Below are 21,711 nucleotides of genomic sequence, written 5' to 3' on the forward strand. Positions count from 1 at the left end.
AGATCCCCTCTCATTCTTCTAAACTCTAGCGAATATAAGCCTAATCGACCCAATCTCTCTTCATTTGTCATTCCTGCCATCCCAGGTATCAGTCTGGTGAATCTTCGCTGCACTCCCTCCATGGCAAGAACATCCTTCCTCGGATAAGGCGACCAAAACTTAATTAAACCATGGGAAGATTGAAGCCATGGTCTTTGGCCCCCGCCACAAACTCCGTTCCCCTGCCACTGACTGCATCTCCCTCCCTGGCCACTGTCTCTGGCTGAAAACAAACTGTTCGCAACGACGGCATCTTATTTGTCCCTGAGCTGAGCTTCTGACCTCATATCCTCTCCATCACAAAGACTGCCTACTTCCACCGTTGTAATATCGCCCATCTCAAACCCAGCATCAGCTCATCTGTTGCTGAAAACCTCATCCTTGCTTTGTTACCTCCTATAGTAATCTGGGATGTTATGATTAAGATTATCCACCAGGTGGTGCTGTAGCTAGTGCTGCTGCTAGTTAAGGTCAGCGGAGGTGGGATGGGAGGATGCAGGCCTGTATGTTTGTTACGCAGTTGTTTAATAAAGTACACGGACTAATTCTAATATCTCGCCTCTTCGAGTTCCTTGTTTCACTACATGGATTTATCACACCTCCAGACTTGACAATTCCCATACTCTCCTGGATGGCCTCCCATCTGCTGCCCTCCATAAACTTGAGCACATCCAAAACTCTGCTGCCCATATCCTAACACACACCAAGACCCACTCAGCCATCAACCCTGTGCTCACTGTCCTGCATTGAGGGGGAGGAGGTATTGGCGGCTTTAGCTGGCCTAAAAATGGATAAATCCCCAGGCCCGGATGAAATGTATCCCAGGCTGCTGTGTGAGGCAAAGCAAGAGATTCCGGGGGCTCTAACACATATATTCAGGACCTCTCTGGCCACAGGGGATGTGCCAGAGGACTGGAGAACCGCTAATGTAGTACCATTATTCAAGAAGGGAAGTAGGGAAAAACCGGGGAACTACAGGCCAGTGAGCCTAACATCAGTGGTAGGAAAATTATTGGAAAAAATTCTGAGGGACAAAATTTGCCTCCACTTGGAGAGGCAAGGATTAATCAGGGATAGTCAACATGGCTTTGTCAAGGGAAGATCATGTCTGACTAATTTGATTGAATTTTTTGAGGGGGTGACTAGGTGTGTGGATGAGGGTAACGCAGTGGATGTGGTACACATGGATTTCAGTAAGGCCTTCGATAAAGTCCCGCACAGGAGACTGGTCAAGAAGGTAAGAGCCCTTGGAATCCAGGGTGCCTTGGCACATTGGATACAAAACTGGCTTAGTGGCAGAAGGCAGAGGGTGATGGTCGAAGGTTGTTTTTGTGACTGGAAGCCTGTGGCCAGTGGGGTACCACAGGGATCGGTGCTGGGTCCCTTGCTGTTTGTGGTCGACATTAATGACTTGGATATGAATGTAAAAGGTATGATCAGTAAGTTCGCGGATGATACAAAAATTGGTAGGGTGGTAAATAGCGAGGAGGGTAGCCTCAGTCTGTAGGACGATATAGATGGGTTGGTCAGATGGGCGGAACAGTGGCAAATGGAATTTAACCCGGAAAAGTGCGAGGTGATGCACTTTGGGGGGACTAACAAGGCAAGGGAATACACAATGAATGGTAAGACCCTAGGCAAGACGGAGGGTCAGAGGGATCTGGGTGTGCAAGTACACAGATCCCTGAAGGCGGCGGAACAGGTGGATAAGGTGGTAAAAAAGGCATATGGGATACTTGCCTTCATTAGCCGAGGCATTGAATATAAGAGCAAGGAGGTTATGATGGAGCTGTATAAAACGCTGGTTAGGCCACAGCTGGAATACTGTGTGCAGTTCTGGTCGCCACACTACAGGAAGGATGTGATCGCGTTGGAGAGGGTGCAGAGGAGGTTCACCAGGATGTTACCAGGGCTGGAGTGCTTCAGCTATGAAGAGAGACTGGGCAGATTGGGTTTGTTTTCCTTGGAGCAGAGGAGGCTGAGGGGGGGACATGATTGAGGTGTACAAAATTATGAGGGGCATAGATAGGATGGATGCTGAGGAGCTTTTTCCCTTAGTAGAGGGGTCAATAACTAGGGGGTATAGATTCAAGGTAAAGGGCGGGAGGTTTAGAGGGGATTTGAGAGAGAACTTTTTCACCCAGAGGGTGGTTGGAGTCTAGAACTCACTGTCTGAAAGGGTTGTGGAGGCAGGAACCCTCACAACATTTAAGAAGCATTTGGATGAGCACTTGAAATGCCACAGCATACAAGGCTACGGACCAAATGCTGGAATATGGGATTAGATTAGACAGGGCTTGATGGCCGGCGCGGACACGATGGGCCGAAGGGCCTCTATCCGTGCTGTATAACTCTATGACTCTATGGCTCCCGGTCCAGCAATGCCTCAAATTTTAAAATTCTCATTCTCATGTCCAAAACCCTTCAAGGCTTCACCCGTCCCTATCTCTGTAGCCTCCTGCAGCCATCTCCGAACTCTCTGTTCCTCAAATTCTGGCCTCCTGCGCATGCCCCACTCCCTTCACACCACCATTGGTGGTCGTGCCTTCAGCAGCTCGGCCTTAAGCTCTGGAATTCCCTTCCTAAACCTCTCCGCCTCTTCACCTCTCCTTCTCCTCCTTTTAAGACGATCGTTAAAACCTACCTCGTTGACCAAGCCACCCCTAATATCTCCTTAGTTAGCTCAGTGTCAATTTTTGCCTGATTATGCTCGTGTGAATCGCACTGGGACGTTTTCCTACGTTAAAGGTGCTGTATAAATACAAATACCATTGGAGCTTGCTCCGTCCCCATTGCCAGGTTTTCATGCTCCCTCTCTCCAATTTAACTAACTTGCTTTAACTATTCACACATTCTCTGGGTCTCGTATTTCTTTTATTTTTCTAGTTTCTGTCATCACGCCAGTGTTTGGTCTCATACTGTTGTCCCACGTAAGCACTCTTTCTCAGGACTTCAAAAACTGGAGATTCCTCCCACCAACGTTCCCTCTAAGTTGCACGGCCGCGAGGTCCTGCGCAGGCCGCTCACCAGCGCTGCCATCGCAAGAGATACCTCGCTGCAAATTTAAAGGGCCCGCGCAGGGGAAAAAAAATTAGAGGGAACTTTGCCCACCACCCTCAGTCTTTCCTTCGTAGAGTCAGAATGATGGTAGCATTGGCATCACAAAAGGAAGCCTATCAGCCCATTGAGGTGTGCGGTGCTAGCTCTTTTTAATTGGAGCTATCTACGCTAATCCCATTTTCCTGTTCTTTTTCCCATATGGGTTTATATTCTTCCTTTTCAAATGCCTATCCATATTCCATGTTCCAATAACTCTCTGTTTGTAAAAAAAAAAAAAAAAATTCTTACAGTCAGTTTATTCTTACAGGGTTTAACAGGGTAGATGCAGGGAGGATGTTTCCCCTGGCTGGGGAGTCTAGAGCCAGGGGTCACAGTCTCAGAATAAGGGGTCGGCCATTTAGGACTGAGATGAGCAGAAATTTCTTCACTCAGAGGGTGGTGAATCTTTGGAATTCTCTACCTCCAGGGGGCTGTGGAGGCTCAGTCGTTGAGTATATTCAAGACAGAGAGCGATAGATTTTTGAATATTCATGGAGTCAAGGGATATGGGGATAGTGCAGGAAAGTGGAGTTGAGGTAGATGATCAGCCATGATCTGATTGAATGGCGGAGCAGGCTCGAAGGGCCAAATGGCCCTTTCCTGCTCCTATTTCCTATGTTCTTGTGATAATCCTCAGTCAATGCCCTTTGTACCAATTTGCCAACCAGCGGAAACGATCGCCTTGAATTTCAATGGAGGTTCTCCGCAGGGCGATCGGCAGAACCTTGGGAGAAATGGGGCAAATGGCTAAAGACGGCCAAATTACGCCATTTCTTCAGGTTTCCGCCGATCTTCCCTCAAAGTTTCGGTGAGAACGCGGTGGAAATTCTCCTCCAGTATTTCACTGTATATACCTTTCAGAATTTTAAAACCACTACAAGATTCATTCTGAAACCATCTCTGTTCTGGTGGATAAAGAATGTCAAGCCTCTTTTCATAATTACAACCTCTCACTGCTGGTATCATTCTAGTGAATCTTCATGGTACCCTTTGTATGGCTTTAATATTACATAGAATTACAACACAGAAACAGGCCTTTTCTCCTAACTGGTCTATGCCAGTGTTTATGCTCCACATGAGCCTCCTCCCACCCTACTTTATCTCACCCTAGCAACATACCCTATTCCTTTCCCCCTCATATATTTATGTAGCTTCCCCTTAAATGCATCTATGCTAATCATGACAACTACTCCTTGGGGTAGCGAGTTCCACATTCTCATCACTCTCTGGGTAAAGATGTTTCTCCTGAATTCCCTATTGGACTTATCAGTGACTATCTTATATTTATGGCCCCTAGTATTGGTCTCCCCCACAAGTGGAAATGTCTTCTCTACGTCTACCCTATCAAACCCTTTCATAATCTTAAAACCCTCTATTAGGTCTCTTGTAAGAACAATATTAGATATTACACAACAGGGTGCTCAGAACTGCGTGTAATACTTTAACTTGTGGTCTAACCGATGTCTTTTACAAGTTCAAAATTAATTCCTTGCAGTTATATTCAATGTCCCAATGTATAACTCAGAGTTCCATTTGTCTTTTTATGGCTTTTTAAAAAATCTGCACTTTATTTTAAAGATCTATGTATCTGTAGCATCCCCCACCGCCGCCCTGCCCCCGATTTTTCTTCTGCTCCCCTATTAAAAGTCTTCCCATTTGGGGTATACGCCCTTTAACTGTTCTCCACCCCCCCCCCCCCCCAACATGTACTACTGCACATTTCTCCGCATGGAACTGCATCTGCCACCTATCTGCCCAGTCTGCTAAGCTGTGTCCTCCTGCCAATCTTCCTCACAGTTTGCCAATTTGGTGGTATCAGCAAATGTTGATATCATTCCTCTTAGTGCCCTTGTCCAAATTACTTATGTAATTGGAACATAAAAGAGGCCCCAGTAAAGATCTCTTGTGCACATCACCACCCACATCCCTGAATCAGAAAACACCCATTTACCCCTACTCTTTGCTTTATGTCTCCTGTACCTGACTATGCAACTACACTCCCTTCTGTATCATGTGCAATCGCCACTATTCACTTGGTTTTTCAATTTTAAAAAAAGACACCAGGAGAGGAAATAAAAAGGACTGAACACTTCAGTATTATAGACACAAAATAACTGCATTGTTACTAACAAAGTACTGAAAAGGTCAACAGTATTTGTTTATTTTATAACTAACTTAACCAGAAGTGTTACATAATGGAAAATCTGAACTAAACAGATGCCTCAATCATCTGCTTTGCACTCTAGAATCTGCACTTACACAAGAGACATTGATGCCAAAAATTAAAGAGCGAATCTGCTGGGAAAACAGTTAGGCTGAAGTCTAATTACAAGATTATTGAGAATCCAGAATGACAGCTCAGGAAAAAAAATTGTGCAGCAGCTGATTTTTCAAAGAGCTGATTAGCGGGAGATGCGTTTGCAAAAAGTGGTTAAAATCAGGCCAGCATTAATAAAAAAAAAAAGTGTTAATGCATCTGTTAACTTTGTAAAAGGGAGAGAAGGAGGCCGAGATTCAGAAAGAAGTAACTGTAGCGGTTCGTGTGCATCGCCACTAAATAATCGAGTTCAACTTCGACGAACTATAAATAAGTTGTTTATTTACAGGAACAGGTTAAATACAACAGGTAAGGTAGCAGGTAAGATGGCTGACTGTAGGAGCAACATGGTGTAGGTCTTTCCCCAGCGGGGACGCCACGAGGACTAACTAGAAGTTTCCGAGCTCAACTGCCAGCAGGTTCCGAGCTCTGACGTCATGACGCAGAGTCCAGGAATGAAGCCTGAGTGCAGTAACAGATACATTTAAAGGTAAGTTAAAGGGAATTATGTATCTCAGTGTAAGGGACAACCGGTGGTACCGCCACATACTGGTGCTTTATGAAAGCGGGAACATTTGAGGTTGAGACAGGATCTAGAACTTGAAAGGAAAGTCAAGGGGGAAAAAAGTGAGTGATTAGTGCACACAGAGAGTAAACACACAGGTCCCACCGCCCCCAGTTATTTTTAACACAGTAAGTTTCTGTTCTCAAGTTTGCTCCCTTGTCTTCTGAAAGCAGTGGCTCGTGTTGGAATATGGTTTCTTCCAGGTAGGGCCAAGTGCACAACAGGCCAAGGGTTCCAGATTCGGGAATTTTTTTTTTGTGCCCGGATTCATGTTCCCGATTGTTACACAGTGGTCCCTATTGGAAAATTCATGGTTGGGAGGCGGGGTGCAGGAGGTTTTCCTCTTTAGCATCCTGGTGTAAAAGTTTGGTGGGGCGGAAGCGCTTATCGCAGATTTGGGCGCAAACTGCTGAGGTTTTTACTGTCCAAATGGAAACTGGTGAACGTTTGCGATAACCACTTCTGCCCCATCAACAACAACTTGTATTTACATAACATACATAGGTAACATAGAAGATAGGAGCAGGAGTAGGCCGTTCGGCCCCTCGAGCCCGCTCCGCCATTTAATGAGATCATGGCTGATCATCCAAATTCAGTACCCTGTCCCTGCTTTCTCCCAGTATCCCTTGATCCCTTTAGCCTTAAGAAATATATCCAACTCCTTCTTGAATATATTTAATGAATTGGCCTCCACCGCCCTCTGTGGCAGAGAATTCCACAGGTTCACCACTCTCTGGGTGAAGAAATTCTTCCTCCATCTCAGTCCTAAATGGCTTACCCCTTATCCTTAGACTGTGACCCCTGGTTCTGGACTCCCCTGCCATCGGGAACATCCTTCCTGCATCTAGTCTGTCTAGTCCTGTTAAAATTTTATAAGTTTCAATGAGATCCCCTCTAATTCTTCTAAACTGTAGCGAATATAAGCCTAATCGACCCAATCTCTCCTCATACGTCAATCCTGTCATCCCAGGTATCAGTCTGGTGAATCTTCGCTGCACACTCTCCATGGCAAGAACATCCTTCCTCAGATAAGGCGACCAAAACTGCACACAATACTCAAGCTGTGGTCTCACCAAGGCCCTGTACAACTGCAGCAAGACATCCTTGTTCCTGTACTCGAATCCTCTCGCTATGAAGGCCAACATACCATTTGCCTTCTTAACCGCCTGCTGCACCTGCATGCTTACCTTCAGCGACTGGTGCACAAGGACACCCAGGTCTCGTTGCACTTCCCCTTTTCCCAATCTGGTAGCAAAACGTCACGAGGCGCTTTGCAAGAGCGTTCTCAATAAAAATTTGACACCGATTGGAAAAGTGTTTTCAAGCACTTACACTCGGCTACTGAAAAAGGGGAATCTGCCCCACCTGTGTGTGGCTGTTGAGGGCAGGATTAGGCTTCACTGTGATGCGGTCAGGTAGGCAGCTGGCGCGCCCTGTATGGGTTTACACCTGGAAGATGATCTCCTTGTGTCAGCCGTGGTTCAGTGGGTAGCACTGTTGGCTCTGTGCCAGGAAAGTCATGGGTTCAAATCCCACTCCAGACAATTGAGCACAAAAATCTAGGCTGACACTCCAGTGCAGTACTGAAGGAGTGCTGCATTGTCAGCGGTGCTGTCTTTCGGATGAGATGTTAAACCGAGGACCCATCTGCCCTCTCAGGTGGCTGTAAAAGATCCCATGCCATTATTTCAAAGTGCAGGGGAATTATCCCCAGTGTCTTGGCCAATATATAAACCCTCAATCAACATTACTGAAACAGATTATCTGGTCATTATCACATTGCTGTTTGTGGGAGCTTGCTCTGTGCAAATTGGCTGCCTCGTTTCCCATATTACAACAGTGACTACACTTCAAAAGCTGGTGCAGTCGGGAGAGCAGGAGGCCAGTAACTGGTGAGTTTAAAAGCTCACCTTTCGGGGGCTTTTTCTTTCACAGCTGGGGCAGTCGGGAGAGCAGGAGGCCAGTAACTGGTGAGTTTAAAAGCTCACCTTTCGCGGGCTTTTTCTTTCACAGCTGGTGCAGTCGGGAGAGCAGGAGGCCAGTAACTGGTGAGTTTAAAAGCTCACCTTTCGGGGGCTTTTTCTTTCACAGCTGGGGCAGTCGGGAGAGCAGGAGGCCAGTAACTGGTGAGTTTAAAAGCTCACCTTTCGCGGGCTTTTTCTTTCACAGCTGGTGCAGTCGGGAGAGCAGGAGGCCAGTAACTGGTGAGTTTAAAAGCTCACCTTTCGGGGGCTTTTTCTTTCACAGCTGGGGCAGTCGGGAGAGCAGGAGGCCAGTAACTGGTGAGTTTAAAAGCTCACCTTTCGCGGGCTTTTTCTTTCACAGCTGGTGCAGTCGGGAGAGCAGGAGGCCAGTAACTGGTGAGTTTAAAAGCTCACCTTTCGGGGGCTTTTTCTTTCACAGCTGGGGCAGTCGGGAGAGCAGGAGGCCAGTAACTGGTGAGTTTAAAAGCTCACCTTTCGGGGGCTTTTTCTTTCACAGCTGGGGCAGTCGGGAGAGCAGGAGGCCAGTAACTGGTGAGTTTAAAAGCTCACCTTTCGCGGGCTTTTTCTTTCACAGCTGGTGCAGTCGGGAGAGCAGGAGGCCAGTAACTGGTGAGTTTAAAAGCTCACCTTTCGGGGGCTTTTTCTTTCACAGCTGGGGCAGTCGGGAGAGCAGGAGGCCAGTAACTGGTGAGTTTAAAAGCTCACCTTTCGCGGGCTTTTTCTTTCACAGCTGGTGCAGTCGGGAGAGCAGGAGGCCAGTAACTGGTGAGTTTAAAAGCTCACCTTTCGGGGGCTTTTTCTTTCACAGCTGGGGCAGTCGGGAGAGCAGGAGGCCAGTAACTGGTGAGTTTAAAAGCTCACCTTTCGCGGGCTTTTTCTTTCACAGCTGGTGCAGTCGGGAGAGCAGGAGGCCAGTAACTCTTATATAGGTGGAGCTGTTGCTAAACCCGAAACACTACAGTGTAGTGTCTCCCACCCTTCCACCTCCTCTAACCTTTTAGGGGTTAGGGGAAGTTGAAAAGGTAGGTTCAATTTATTTTATTTCAGGAGCCTAACCTAGGTGGAAAAGGTTCCAGGACAGGAGGCGGCAGTGAAAATACAACACCAGAAAACAGGTAGGTGACTGGTTGGTGAGTACTTTCACAAACTTATTCTAAGTAGAATTCAATAATTAAGCTAAATCGTAGTAAATAAAAGGGTATTGTAAGGGTTAAGTCATGGAAGGGCAGCTCGGACCCGTGTCATGCTCCTCCTGTGCCATGTGGGAAATCAGGGACACTGTCCCTGACAACTATGTGTGCAGGAAGTGTGTCCAGCTGCAGCTCCTAGCGGACCGCATGGCGGCGCTGGAGCTGCGAATGGACTCACTCTGGAGCATACGCGATGCTGAGGATGTTGTGGATAGCACATTCAGTGAGTTGGTCACACCGCAGGTAAAGGCTAGCTCAGACAGTAAATGGGTGACCAAAAGGCAGGGTAAAGGCAGGAAGGTAGTGCAGGAGTCACCTGCGGTCATCGCCCTCCAAAACAGGTTTACCGTTTTGGGTACTGTTGGGGGAGATGACTTATCAGGGGAAGGCACCAGCAGCCAGGTTCAGGGCACCATGACTGGCTCTGCTGCACAGAAGGGCGGGAAAAAGAGGGATAGGGCTATAGTGATAGGGGATTCAATTGTAAGGGGGATAGATAGGAGTTTCTGTGGCCGAGACCGAGACTCCAAGATGGTATGTTGCCTCCCTGGTGCAAGGGTCAAGGATGTCTCGGAGCGGGTGCAGAGCATTCTGAAGGGGGAGGGGGATCAGCCAGTTGTCGTGGTACATGTAGGTACCAACGATGTAGGTAAAAAGAGGGAGGAGGTCCTACAAGCTGAATTTAGGGAGTTAGGAGCTAAATTGAAGAGTAGGACCTCAAAGGTAGTAATCTCTGGATTGCTACCAGTGCCACGAGCTAATAAGTTTAGAGAGAGTAAGATAGATAAGCTAAATACGTGGCTTGAGCAGTGGTGCAAGGGAGAGGGATTTAAATTCTTGAGGCATTGGAACCAGTTCTTGGGGAGGAGTGACCTGTACCAAGGGGACGGTCTACACCTGAACTGTGAGGGAGCCGATGTCCTCGGGGTAATATTTTCTAGGGTGGTTCGGGAGGATTTAAACTAATTTGGCAGGGGGATGGGAACCTAGGTAGTGGAAAAGAGGGAAGTCATATGAAGTCAGAAATAGATGGTAGAAAGGTGAGAAGCAATAAGCAAAGGAGAGAAACACAAAGGGCCAAACTAATTCATAATGAGAGTGTGAAAAAAGCAAGCCTGAAGGCTTTGTATCTTAATGCTAGAAGCATTAGGAACAAGGTGGATGAATTAGTTGTGGAAATAGAGGTAAACAAGTATGATTTGATTGGGATTACAGAAACGTGGCTGCAGGGTGGGCAAGGCTGGGAACTTAACATCCAGGGATATACAATATTTAGGAAGGATCGGCAAAAAGGTAGGGGAGGTGGGGTAGCATTGCTGGTAAAGGAGGGGATTAATGCAATGGAAAGGAAGGATATTAACTCGGATGAAACGGAATCTGTATGGGTAGAAATGAGAAATAGCAAGGGGAGGAAAACGTTAGTGGGTGTGATATATAGGCCTCCAAATAGTAATATGGAGGTGAGGGAAGGCATAAAAAGGGAAATTAGAGAAGCGTGCGATAAGAGCACAGCTGTCATCATGGGTGACTTTAATTTACATATTGATTGGACTACCCAAATTAGTAAAAATTCTGAGGAGGAGGAATTCCTGGAATGTTTTCGGGACGGTTATCTGGACCAATATGTCGAGGAGCCGACTCGAGATCAGGCCATTTTAGACTGGGTATTGTGCAATGAGAAGGGACTTATCAGCAATCTTCTTGTACGAGGCCCCTTGGGTCAGAGCGATCATAATATGATCGAGCTCTCAGTCGAGATGGAGAGTGAGGAAATTGAATCAGAGACTAAGGTCCAGAACTTAAATAAAGGGAATTACGAGGGTATGAGACGGGAATTGGGTAAGATTGATTGGGTGGTGTTTCTGGGGGGATTGACAGTGGATAGACAATGGCAAGCATTCAAAGATAGAATGGAAGAATTCCAGAACATGTTTATACCGGTTTGGCATAAAAATAAACCTAAAAAGGTGACTCAACCGTGGATAACGAGGGAAATTAGGGACAGCATAAAATCAAAAAAAAGGGCATATCAACTGGCAAAAAAAAGCACCAGACCGGAAGATTGGGGGCAGTACAGGATACAGCAAAAGAGGACAAAGGGATTAATCAGGAAGGGGAAAATAGAATACGAAAGTAAACTTGCAGCAAACATAAAGACAGACTGCAAAAGCTTTTATCGGTATATCAGGAGGAAAAGACTGGTAAAATCCCAAGTCGGTCCCTTGCAGTCCGATTCGGGAGAATACATAATGGAGAATAAGGAAATGGCAGACCAATTAAACTCATACTTTGGTTCTGTATTCACAAAGGAGGACACAAATAACCTCCCAGGAATATCGGCAAACATAGGGACTAATGAGAGGGAGGAGCTGACAGAAATTAGTATCTCTAGGGATATGGTGTTGGGTAAGTTGAGGGGACTGAAGGCCGACAAATCCCCGGGGCCTGATAAACTACATCCTAGGGTACTTAAGGAGGTGGCCCTGGAGATAGCAGATGCTCTAAGGATCATCTTCCGGAACTCCATTGACTCGGGAACAGTACCCGTGGATTGGAGGGTAGCTAATGTTACCCCAATATTTAAAAAGGGGGGTAGAGAGAAAGCAGGGAATTATAGACCAGTAAGCCTTACATCGGTTGTGGGCAAAATGCTAGAGTCCATTATTAAGGATAAAATAGCGGAGCACTTGACAAATGGGGAAAGGATCGGACAGAGTCAACATGGATTTACAAAGGGTAAATCGTGTTTGACTAATCTGCTGGAATTTTTTGAGGAAGTAACTGGTAAAATAGATGGGGGAGAGCCAGTGGATGTGGTGTACCTTGACTTCCAGAAAGCCTTCGATAAGGTTCCACACAAAAGATTATCATGCAAAATTAAGGCTCATGGGATTGGGGGCAAAGTATTAACGTGGATAGAGAACTGGCTGGCGGATAGAAAACAGAGAGTTGGAATAAACGGCTCGTTTTCGGAGTGGCAGGCAGTGACCAGCGGGGTGCCGCAAGGATCTGTCCTGGGACCCCAGCTGTTCACAATATATATAAATGATCTGGATCAGGGAATTGGATGCAATATTTCCAAATTCGCTGACGACACTAAACTAGGAGGAGGGGTGGGCTCTGATGAGGATGTCAGGAGGCTACAGTGCGATTTGGACAGGTTGGGGGAATGGGCGGATACGTGGCAGATGCACTATAATGTGGATAAATGCGAGGTTATCCACTTTGGGGGTAAAAACAGGAGGGTAGATTATTATCTAAATGGCAATAGATTGGGAGATGGGGAAGTGCAGAGGGACCTGGGTGTTCTTGTGCACCAGTCACTGAAGGAGAGCATGCAGGTGCAACAGGCGATTAAGAAGGCAAATGGTATGTTGGCCTTCATATCAAGGGGGTTCGAGTATAGGAATAGGGATACCTTACTACAGCTGTACAAGGTGCTGGTGAGACCGCATCTGGAGTATTGTGTACAGTTTTGGTCGCCCCATCTGCGGAAGGATGTTCTTGCCATGGAAAGAGTGCAACGGCGATTCACCAGGCTGATACCTGGAATGGCGGGAATGACCTACGAAGAGAGATTAAATAGTTTGGGCTTGTACTCACTGGAGTTTAGAAGATTGAGAGGGGATCTCATCGAAACATATAAAATTATGGCAGGCCTGGACAGGCTGAATTCAGAGAGAATGTTTCCAATGGCCGGGGAGCACAGAACCAGGGGCCACAGTCTAAAAATAGCGGGCAAATCATTTAAAACAGAGATGAGGAAGAATTTCTTCACTCAAAGAGTGGTGAGCCTGTGGAATTCCCTGCCACAGAGGGCTGTGAAGGCTAATTCAATAAATATTTTCAAGAGAGAATTGGATATATTTCTGAAGGCTAAGGGGATTAAGGGTTACGGAGAAAAGGCGGGGACGGGGTACTGAACTGGTAAGATCAGCTATGATCTCAGACGAAGATCAGCCATGATCTCATTGAATGGCGGAGCAGGCTCGAAGGGCCGAATGGCCTACTCCTGTTCCTATCTCTATGTTTCTATGTTTACTTCATTGGCTGTAAAGTGCTTATGGGATGTCTGCTGGCCATGAAAGGTGCTATAGAAATGCAAGTCTCCTTGCGTGAGGGCCTAGAGCGCTGCTGGTCATATGTCACTAGTCAACATGTTCAGGAGAATATCGCTGATGGTTAGTGGTATCGAGTGAGTAGAAAACACATTTCCAGTCGGTTTCACTCATGGTGAAATGTTTAAAATGAAGTTGTGTGGCGAGAAAGATTATTTTTCTGTTGTTTGCCAAACACTCGGGTGTCACGGTGCAACTTGGATCAAGTATTGGGAAAATGTCCATCCAATTGTTTAGTGTGATGCCCATCTTCTTCTTCAAATATAAACAGTCACTGGAAATTTCCTCGGTCTCCCAATCAGCTACCATAATTTCGGTAGAAACCGCGTTTACGTGGCGTAACCATGGCTCAATTGGTAGAACTTATGCCTTGGAGTCCGACGGTTGTGGTTTCAAGTTCCACGCCAGGGACTCAAGCCCATAATCTAGACTGACACTCCCAGTGCGGTACTGAGGGAGCAATGCACTGTCGGAGGTGCTGTCTGTCAGACATTAAACCAAAGTCGCATTTATTTCTAACACCAGTTTTCGGATTGGTCACCTTGGAGGACCAGACCTAATTTCTGATTGGTTCCCTTGGAGGACAAGACACACCCAGCAGTTTATCTGGAATGTGTAATTAGATCCTGCCTGCCTAAGTAATCAAGTACTTTGCAAAGTGTAATTCGAGCCATTCTGATTGCCAGTGCTGCATTGTTGGAGGTGCCAACTTTCAGGTGAGATGTTAACCTGAAGCCATCTGCCTTCTCTGGTGGATGTAAAGGATTCCAGCTCCTAATTCCTATCCCACTGGAAAGTGTGCATGAGTAGATGGAGGGCGAGGACAGGACTATATGTAACCAGATAAATCTGTTTTGGTGGTTAGTTGAGGGATTAATGTTGGCCAGGACACCGGAGAGAACTCCTGTGCTGTTTTTAATATAGTGACATGGGATCTTTTACATCCACTTGTGAGGGCAGATGGGGCCTCGGTTTAACATCTCATCTAAAAGTTGGCATCTCCAACAATGCAGCACTCCCTCAGTACTGCACTAAAGTGTCATCTTATATACTTCTGTGGATATAGTCTGTGGAGTTGGGCTTGAACTCACAACCTTCTGACTCAGAGGCGAGAGTGCTACCAATGAGCCAAGGCGGACACCCAATGTGCATTAATAAAAAAATGACTTGCTGAGCGTGCTCACTCCCTTCTTGAAATTCCTTTACACTATGAATGCAAAAGAATTCAAACACACATTTATCACTCTGTACATGATTTTATTTTTTTGATTTTTGTCAGAAATTACAGCAATATATTCATAAATACCTAATTACTACATTCAACAAATAATATATTACATTACAATAAATCCAAACAATACACTTAAAACATAATTTTCACAGCATCGACCCCCCCCCCCCCCCCCCCAATTATAGTGGAGGTCTCATCTTCCTCCCTCAAGAAAAATGATATTAATGTGCACAGGCTGTAACAGAAGTGCAGAACCAAAGTTCATTTTAATCAGTGGCAGATTTACAGTTTCAACAACCTTGAAAGGCAGATCCGCTAGTGAGTAGCAGGTGTGCAACACAGGGAAGTGGGCCGTCAGCGAATGGATCTGTTGACTGCAAAGCGGGGAACGTGGCCGCAACGTGCGCATTAGGGGTTTGGCAACTCTCGCTCGGGGCTTGACCTCAAGCCCACCCCCACCCCGCGACCAGGCTTGAGGCCAAAGATAAGACGGGCAAGTGATTTGCTGCAGCAGGTGACTTCTTGTCGGCCAGGCCTGCTCAAAAACTGGCATTTCCACTGCTCCCCTGCGCATTCCTCATGCCAAGCTGCAGCAGTTGAGTGGCAAACTGCATTAAATATAGGAATTGGTGGGATTTGGGTGCGGTGAAAATGTGGTGCTGCAGTGAAATGCTTGCCTCCCCCCCCCCCCCCCCCGGTCGGTTCGAGTACGAGGGGGCATCTACTCGGGGCCAATGGCATTTGTTTCTGTTGTTGTAGGGCACTTCATGAAATTCTGTACTGACTCTCAGAATACAAATCACGATTGGTCTCGGCAAGATGTGAAGCTGCAGGCTAGTTTGTGGCACTCAAAACAGATGCATGGTTAGAGCCTGGTCTGGAACTGCCCGCCTTTGCTTTAAGTTGACAAGAAGCACAGCATTCTTCTTTGGGCTAACAAAGTCGCCTTACCTCCGCTTCACCTCACAGATAAGTGCATCTTACATTGGGTGGGAATGGGGCTGTATTTAACGGGATTTCCTCATCAACCACTCACTCCTACAAACAGCAGCACAATCGAGGCCGATTTCTGCTCCAATTGAAGATGGCAGCTGTGTGATGGCATCAAAGTGTGACGACGTCACAGCCTCAGCAATACTTTAACACAAAAAATGGAGAGTCTTGCAAGACACCAACATAAAGATAATATTGTCCCTTTGAAACCAAATTTGCAAAGAAACAATCGAGCCTTTAGCTTCCCCATTTTAAAGGGAGGGGGTCATTTTAGTCTTCAGTTAGTATTTTCATATCAGTGACACTATAAGGATTCTGTCGCCAGGTCAGATAGCTGCACTTCAGTTAAATACCCAAATCAATTGGGGAGCTCGAACGTTAACTATACAAAAAAGGCACCAGTGCACCTGTGCTCCTACAGATTCCCTCCCATTCTACTGAGCAAGTGTAAAACCCATACTGTGCTCCCTGGCCAAGGGTCCTTGTAGTCAAGGATGCTGGCTAATGACCAAGTATTGAACTTCTGTTCTAAGGTGAACATATTAACCTTCCCAGTTCCTAACTGAGGGTCCATACACACTTTGACCATCATTAGCAGTTTTCTTTTTAAGAATAAACCTCAAATACTGACTACTGTGATTCAGAATTAGAGAAATGTCCACAACTCTTTTTTTAACAATTCAGTCTTCGTGTGATAAAGAAAAGAAATTCAGATTTGATTCAGTTGTTAAGTTTGGTGTGAGTGACTTGAGTCTCAAAGACCTTTGGAGACTAAGTAAGTCATCCTCGGTTCCGAGGGACTGCCTAAGAAAGAAGAAAGGAGACCAAAGTGCTCACTCCTTGGGTGTACCTGTAGTCCTAACCAGTTCCTTATCATTCAATGGTCTGGGAAATACAGGCTATGGTGGAGATGCTAAGAATCACAGCCTTCCCTGTTAAACATGTATCAGTCAGGGTAGAGTCATTAGGAAGAAAGTCGTTGTATTTGGGGAAGTTCTAGTCAGGAGGGAGGAAGCTTGATGGACACAAACTTTGCACCAGTTAATGATTGAGTTGAAGAACTATCGGCTAGTAATTTGGGCGGAGGCACAAACACAGCAGGAACCCAGTGCACTAGTAATAGTTACCACAAATGCCAGTCCGTGGAGCCTAAAAGACACTCAGCAAGTAATAGGTTGTTGATGGCATCTTCTCAAGTGTTTGAACAAGGCTTTACTGTGTATTGTGTAAGCCCTGTAATTATTTCCCAGTCTTTGGATAATGTTTGTCATGTACTGCAGTGACGACTATACTGAGCAAGTCATTTAGCTACACTGACGATGATGGCAGTTGCCGTACGTTGGTCTACAGATGGTTTGACAACTGAGGTAAGTGGTTGATAACAAACCACATTGAGAGTGAAACCAGCTTGTTGAGATTACTGGTTACATTCAACGGGGTCTGCGGGAATGATGGTAAGGCCAGCAACAGGGTGGACCAGCAACTGGGCTCCAATACAGCAGTGGGGCGGACTGGAGATACATGGAGGGTGAGAAGACACCTGCCATGATCACTGAACCAGTGGAGTACCTGGGATTGGGTTTGGAAAAAAGCGGTTATAGGAAGCTTCAGGTTGCAGCAAATACAGTCAGTCTCGTAAGTGGAAGTGTGTGGGTGAGCGTGTATCTTTGTTATACAGAATAGAGCACCCAAAAGAAAATCCTTTCTATCCATCCTCACAGGACTTCCCCACCCCCCCTCTCCAAATGTAGGTTATTAGAAGACAAGTTCATTACCCGCATCAGTGCAGAATGTTAACACCACCTAGACTTCAACTTATAAAGTTGACAAGCAGCGAGAATGGATAGATATCCTTGCCCTGCCCTGCCCTGCCCTGCCACACTCAAAAGGCACTGACGTGCTGGAGTATGGTCCCATGGATTGCAAGCCACCCGCCAGTACCTCACCCAGTGGCCACTCTGCCTGTGTGACAGTGAGTGTCACAGACTATTGCACTCTGCGGGGGATCAGCTTCTATCCTTGGCCAACCGCCACACACACATTCACTCTTCAGCACAAGGCGCTGGACAGTAGTGATCAGGAGCAGGAACCCAGCACAAGGTGCTGGACAGTAGTGATCAGGAGCAGGAACCCAGCACAAGGCGCTGGACAGTAGTGATCAGGAGCAGGAACCCAGCACAAGGTGCTGGACAGTGGTGATCAGGAGCAGGAACCCAGGCTGATTTTCCAGAGCTCAGGGCAGCAGTTGAGTTCCTGTTCCTGGTCCAGCATGGAGGCGTGCATCAATGTGGGACCTTTCTAGTGTGTACAGCTCAGTATCACATTGGGCAGGTCACGTCTCAACTGCGCCATTAGGCGAGCTAGATACGTTTATCTTTACAAGTGGGTCAGCCTGATAAACAATAGAGAATCTCTTGGTGGTTTGACATGTCATCTCTCCAGCACAGAACATCACTGGAGAGTCTGGATCGTTTGCAGTGGAAGACTGGCAATGCAGTGAGCTCTTCTGCACTACAACTTGTGGCTCACAAGGAGCAACATATGGCACAAAACCCATTCAGGAAGAGCTGCGGTCTGAACCTCCAAGTGATTGGCAGTGGCACTCCCAGGTTCAATTAACCTGGCACTTGAGTTTTAAATAAAAACCCTCCCATAGTTCCCAGCTCTCGGGGCATCTGATTCTTGTGTCCTTTGAACCTCCCAGTGGCCCGCACTCGGTAAAGAAAAGCACAGCTCACACAGCGGGTTGTTGGCTGCACTTGAGAAGCCAACTGATCTGGATGGATACGATGTAAATACTGAGAGTTAGCATGCACAAGTTGGCCTGTATCGTCATCAGTCTGACCTGCCTGGATCACCCTGAAAAATGCAGGTACAGGACACATCACAAGTGGCTTCGCTGTGGGCTGGTGGCATTGCAGCTGGTACAGTGACATGGATGAGGGGTTTCCCCCCAGGACTAAGAGTTCCTGATCTCAGCCATCCATTTAAAGCAGGTCACGACCCATCCCCCCAGAAGATTGGAATTAACACACGAAGTGCGCTTGCTCGCTCTCTCTCTCTCTCTCTCTCGGCTTCCAGTTATAGCTAAAGTTAACATGCACCCTCTTAATCAAGGCACAGTAACTTAAGAAAAAACACAGGGGTACCAGAACCACATCAGTTTCCTCCTCTCTTCTGCAGCTTTGATATGCTGCCTACATGGGGAGGTCAGGGAAACACGTGATACCGAGTAACAGCTTGAGGCAATTGTCCTTGGCTAGATCTAATAGTGGCTTAATATCGGGTTAACCTTGCCCATCTATTTCTCTGCTTTCAGCAACAAAAGAAACCCTTATCCTGAAGCGCTGTACTAGCTAAAATAAGATGAGGGCGTTTCTTCAAATCTTGTTAATGCAGTAACAATTCTTGCGTGCGAGGTCCCCATCTCCCCTCACACGGGGAGGGATATCCCTAGAATAGAAACTCCCAAAACTTTTTTTTTTAAAAAGCTCATCTGTGAGCAATACTGCCGGATGCTACACTCAGAATGGACTAAAGCCTTGAATCTTCGCAGACAAGCAAGTTCATTTGCAGGGTCACAGGTTTTCAATGAATGGCAACAGATATATTTAAATTTTCTGTCCCTTTTAATTTGCCCTGCATATCAATGAAGAAAGGCTTTTGGTTAAAAAAAACAACCTTGGGCAAAGAGTGGCACCGTTTATTGTTTGCACGGGACAAGGATTTGAAAAATGCATCACCGAATATTAATAGTCACAGAAATTTCCCCCCAGATATTGTATAAAATGTCTCCATTTTACTGGCTTCCAAAGGTCTTTTCTGATGGGACTGTCATGGTTGTCGTCTACCTTGAGCTTACGTCAGGCGAAGGGAGTTTTGGAGATTTTGGTTATAACGGGTCACAGATCCTGCTATATCTCACATCACAATAATGCCCTAACTCAGAACAGTTATAGGATGTTACTGTCCCAATCGAGCTCCGGGGCAGAGAAAGCGCCAGGATGCAGCAGCCACCCGTCAAGTGTCAAATCCCCCCAGTGCACACCACTATCTCTGTCAGTGCTCAATAGCGAGATGAAATTTAAAAAAAAGGAAGCTTGAAAAAACAAACATCATTTTTCGTATTCAAAATGCACCATTTGACAGGGAGACCCAGGCGGGTGTTTTCCACGCGTGCGCCTTAGGTGGGAAACTTTCTAAAACACACCGACCACGTACCCGCCTTCCACTTTTAATGAGCGCTAACTTTCAGAGCGGAATTGAAGACATTGTTTTTTTTTTTTTTTTACACGGCGAGGATTGAGTGCCCATTCTAGGCGAGTGCAAATTAGGTCGGAAAAATTACAGTACAATAGGAGAAAAGGTAACGCAGCTGATACAGCCACAAGTCGCCACCGGTGCTCGTCTGTCCCAAGCACGTATAAATAACAGGGGTGGGGGAGAGGGGGGGTAGAGGCGCTGCATCCTCTTTTACAGAAATCTTAAACTGGTGCTACATGAAAACAGGAGTGACAGCTCATGCACCAGTGAAAACCTTCTCGCTCTTTTTTTTTGTGGAATTTTTTCTTTTAAACACTTCAATCTCTTTCTTGTCCTGACCAGCAGCAGTACGAACACTAAAAGCAAGATATTTGCCAAAGCAGAAACATATTAAAAATGGCAAGCTTTAATAACAATAATTAAAGTAATAAAAACATACAAAATCTGTTTTCGTTTATATACAGTACAAGGCAAAGCACCTTTTTTGTTGTGTGAAAAATCCTTTTTATTTTTTTTTAATAATTAAAAAAAAACCCTGCCCTTCAGGCTGCCGTCTTTCTGGTTTTTTTTTAATGCACACACTCAGCTCTGTAACATGCATCTGTGTGATTTAAAAGACTCTGGTTCAAAGGGTACCTTCAATTGCCTTAAGTGCATTTTTCCGTTAAAAAAAAAAGCCTTATTATCTGAGCGAGTCTTGAACTGTCGTACAGTGGCCTGGTTCAGTTGCAGTGCAAGGGGTCTGAAGGAGAGCCAGTGTTTCAGATGTTTTTTTTGGGGGGGGGGGGGGGGGTGGGGAGGAAAGAGATATCCAAGTCATGCTAGGCGGCAGAAGGATTGACGGAGGATGGGGCGAGGGGTGGGTGGAGGGAGGGGTTTCTGTGAGGGGAGGTGCAAGAGCAAGGTCCTTCAATCACCCGTGGTGAGTATTCACGGCATTTTCCAACGGATTAGGCTCTTCCGTTTCTTGTCTTTTGGGAACGATCCGTCCGCGCGAGAGATCCGACCGCCACTGCGTTCCATCCACACCGCCACTCGAGCAAAAGGAAGTACAGAGAAACCCACACCGTCCAGTCAACTTGAAGCGTTTACATTGGATGTATTAGTGTTGGCTCTGGAGGTCAGAATTAGGTATCCTGCCCTCTCTAAAAAGCAAACAGGCTTTTTAATAAGGATTGGGGAGGGGGGGGGGGGGGGGGGGGGAAACGAAGTAACAATAATCAGAAATTCAAATAAGGATGAAAAAAATGGTTTCCTTTAAACAAATTTATGTAAAAATAGAGAGATCCAGAAGTCTTGTTTCCGTTGCATTGCAATGTTCGTTCAATAGGCTGTTTATCCATTTTACCCTTTGCTTCATATGTGGCACGTTTCCTTAGGTCTTGCCTAGAGTATCAATTCCAATGGGAATATTAAATACCAGGATAATAAAATAGTTTCTCTATGCTGTGGCCAAGCTAACAGGGATGTCACCTTGGGTAGGACTTGAAGTAGCTTCTAGACCAGTGCATCGTCGGCAGTGCAAGGCACTTTCTTAAATGGTCCAGTTCGGACTGGAGTCTCTCCCTTTCTGAGGCAAGTTTCTGCTTCTGAGCCAACAGTTCCTGCATGTCAAAGAGAACCAGACACACAATGTCATCAATTATCAGCGTCGCTCTTCATATGCTGCTTGACCTCGAGTTCCTTAAATTTGCTTAACTGCTGCCCGCATTCCTACACCGCTTCACACAGTCAGTACTGTTTTTGTGCAATATGCGGACACCCGTTTTACTTTCAAGTTTTGAATTAAAACTTTAAATCGAGAAATGCAATCTGGAATCGTTACTCGTGACCCATGTCTTTAAGGGTTAAGTTACGAGGAGAGATTACACAAACTAGGGCTGTATTCCTTCGAATTTAGAAGGTTAAGGG

The 21,711-nt window shown here is 46.2% G+C and overlaps 1 protein-coding gene across 3 annotated transcripts in view; it reads right to left on the reverse strand.

The window, feature by feature from the left end:
- Positions 1-14,549: 14,549 nt before the first annotated feature.
- gse1b (Gse1 coiled-coil protein b) overlaps positions 14,550-21,711 on the reverse strand; it is a 692,985-nt gene continuing 685,823 nt past the window's right edge. For all 3 annotated transcript variants that reach the window (XM_085991808.1, XM_085991807.1, XM_085991809.1), the window contains one exon: positions 14,550-21,404. In XM_085991808.1, the coding sequence (XP_085847934.1) occupies positions 21,270-21,404 (135 nt within the window). In that variant the 3' untranslated portion in view covers positions 14,550-21,269. The remainder of the gene's footprint in view (positions 21,405-21,711) is intronic.

The sequence above is a fragment of the Somniosus microcephalus genome, chromosome 6 (genome assembly GCF_052327205.1).
Source record: "Somniosus microcephalus isolate GS21.2 chromosome 6, FLI_Smic_1.0, whole genome shotgun sequence".
In the NCBI taxonomy this organism is placed as follows: Eukaryota; Metazoa; Chordata; class Chondrichthyes; order Squaliformes; family Somniosidae; genus Somniosus; species Somniosus microcephalus.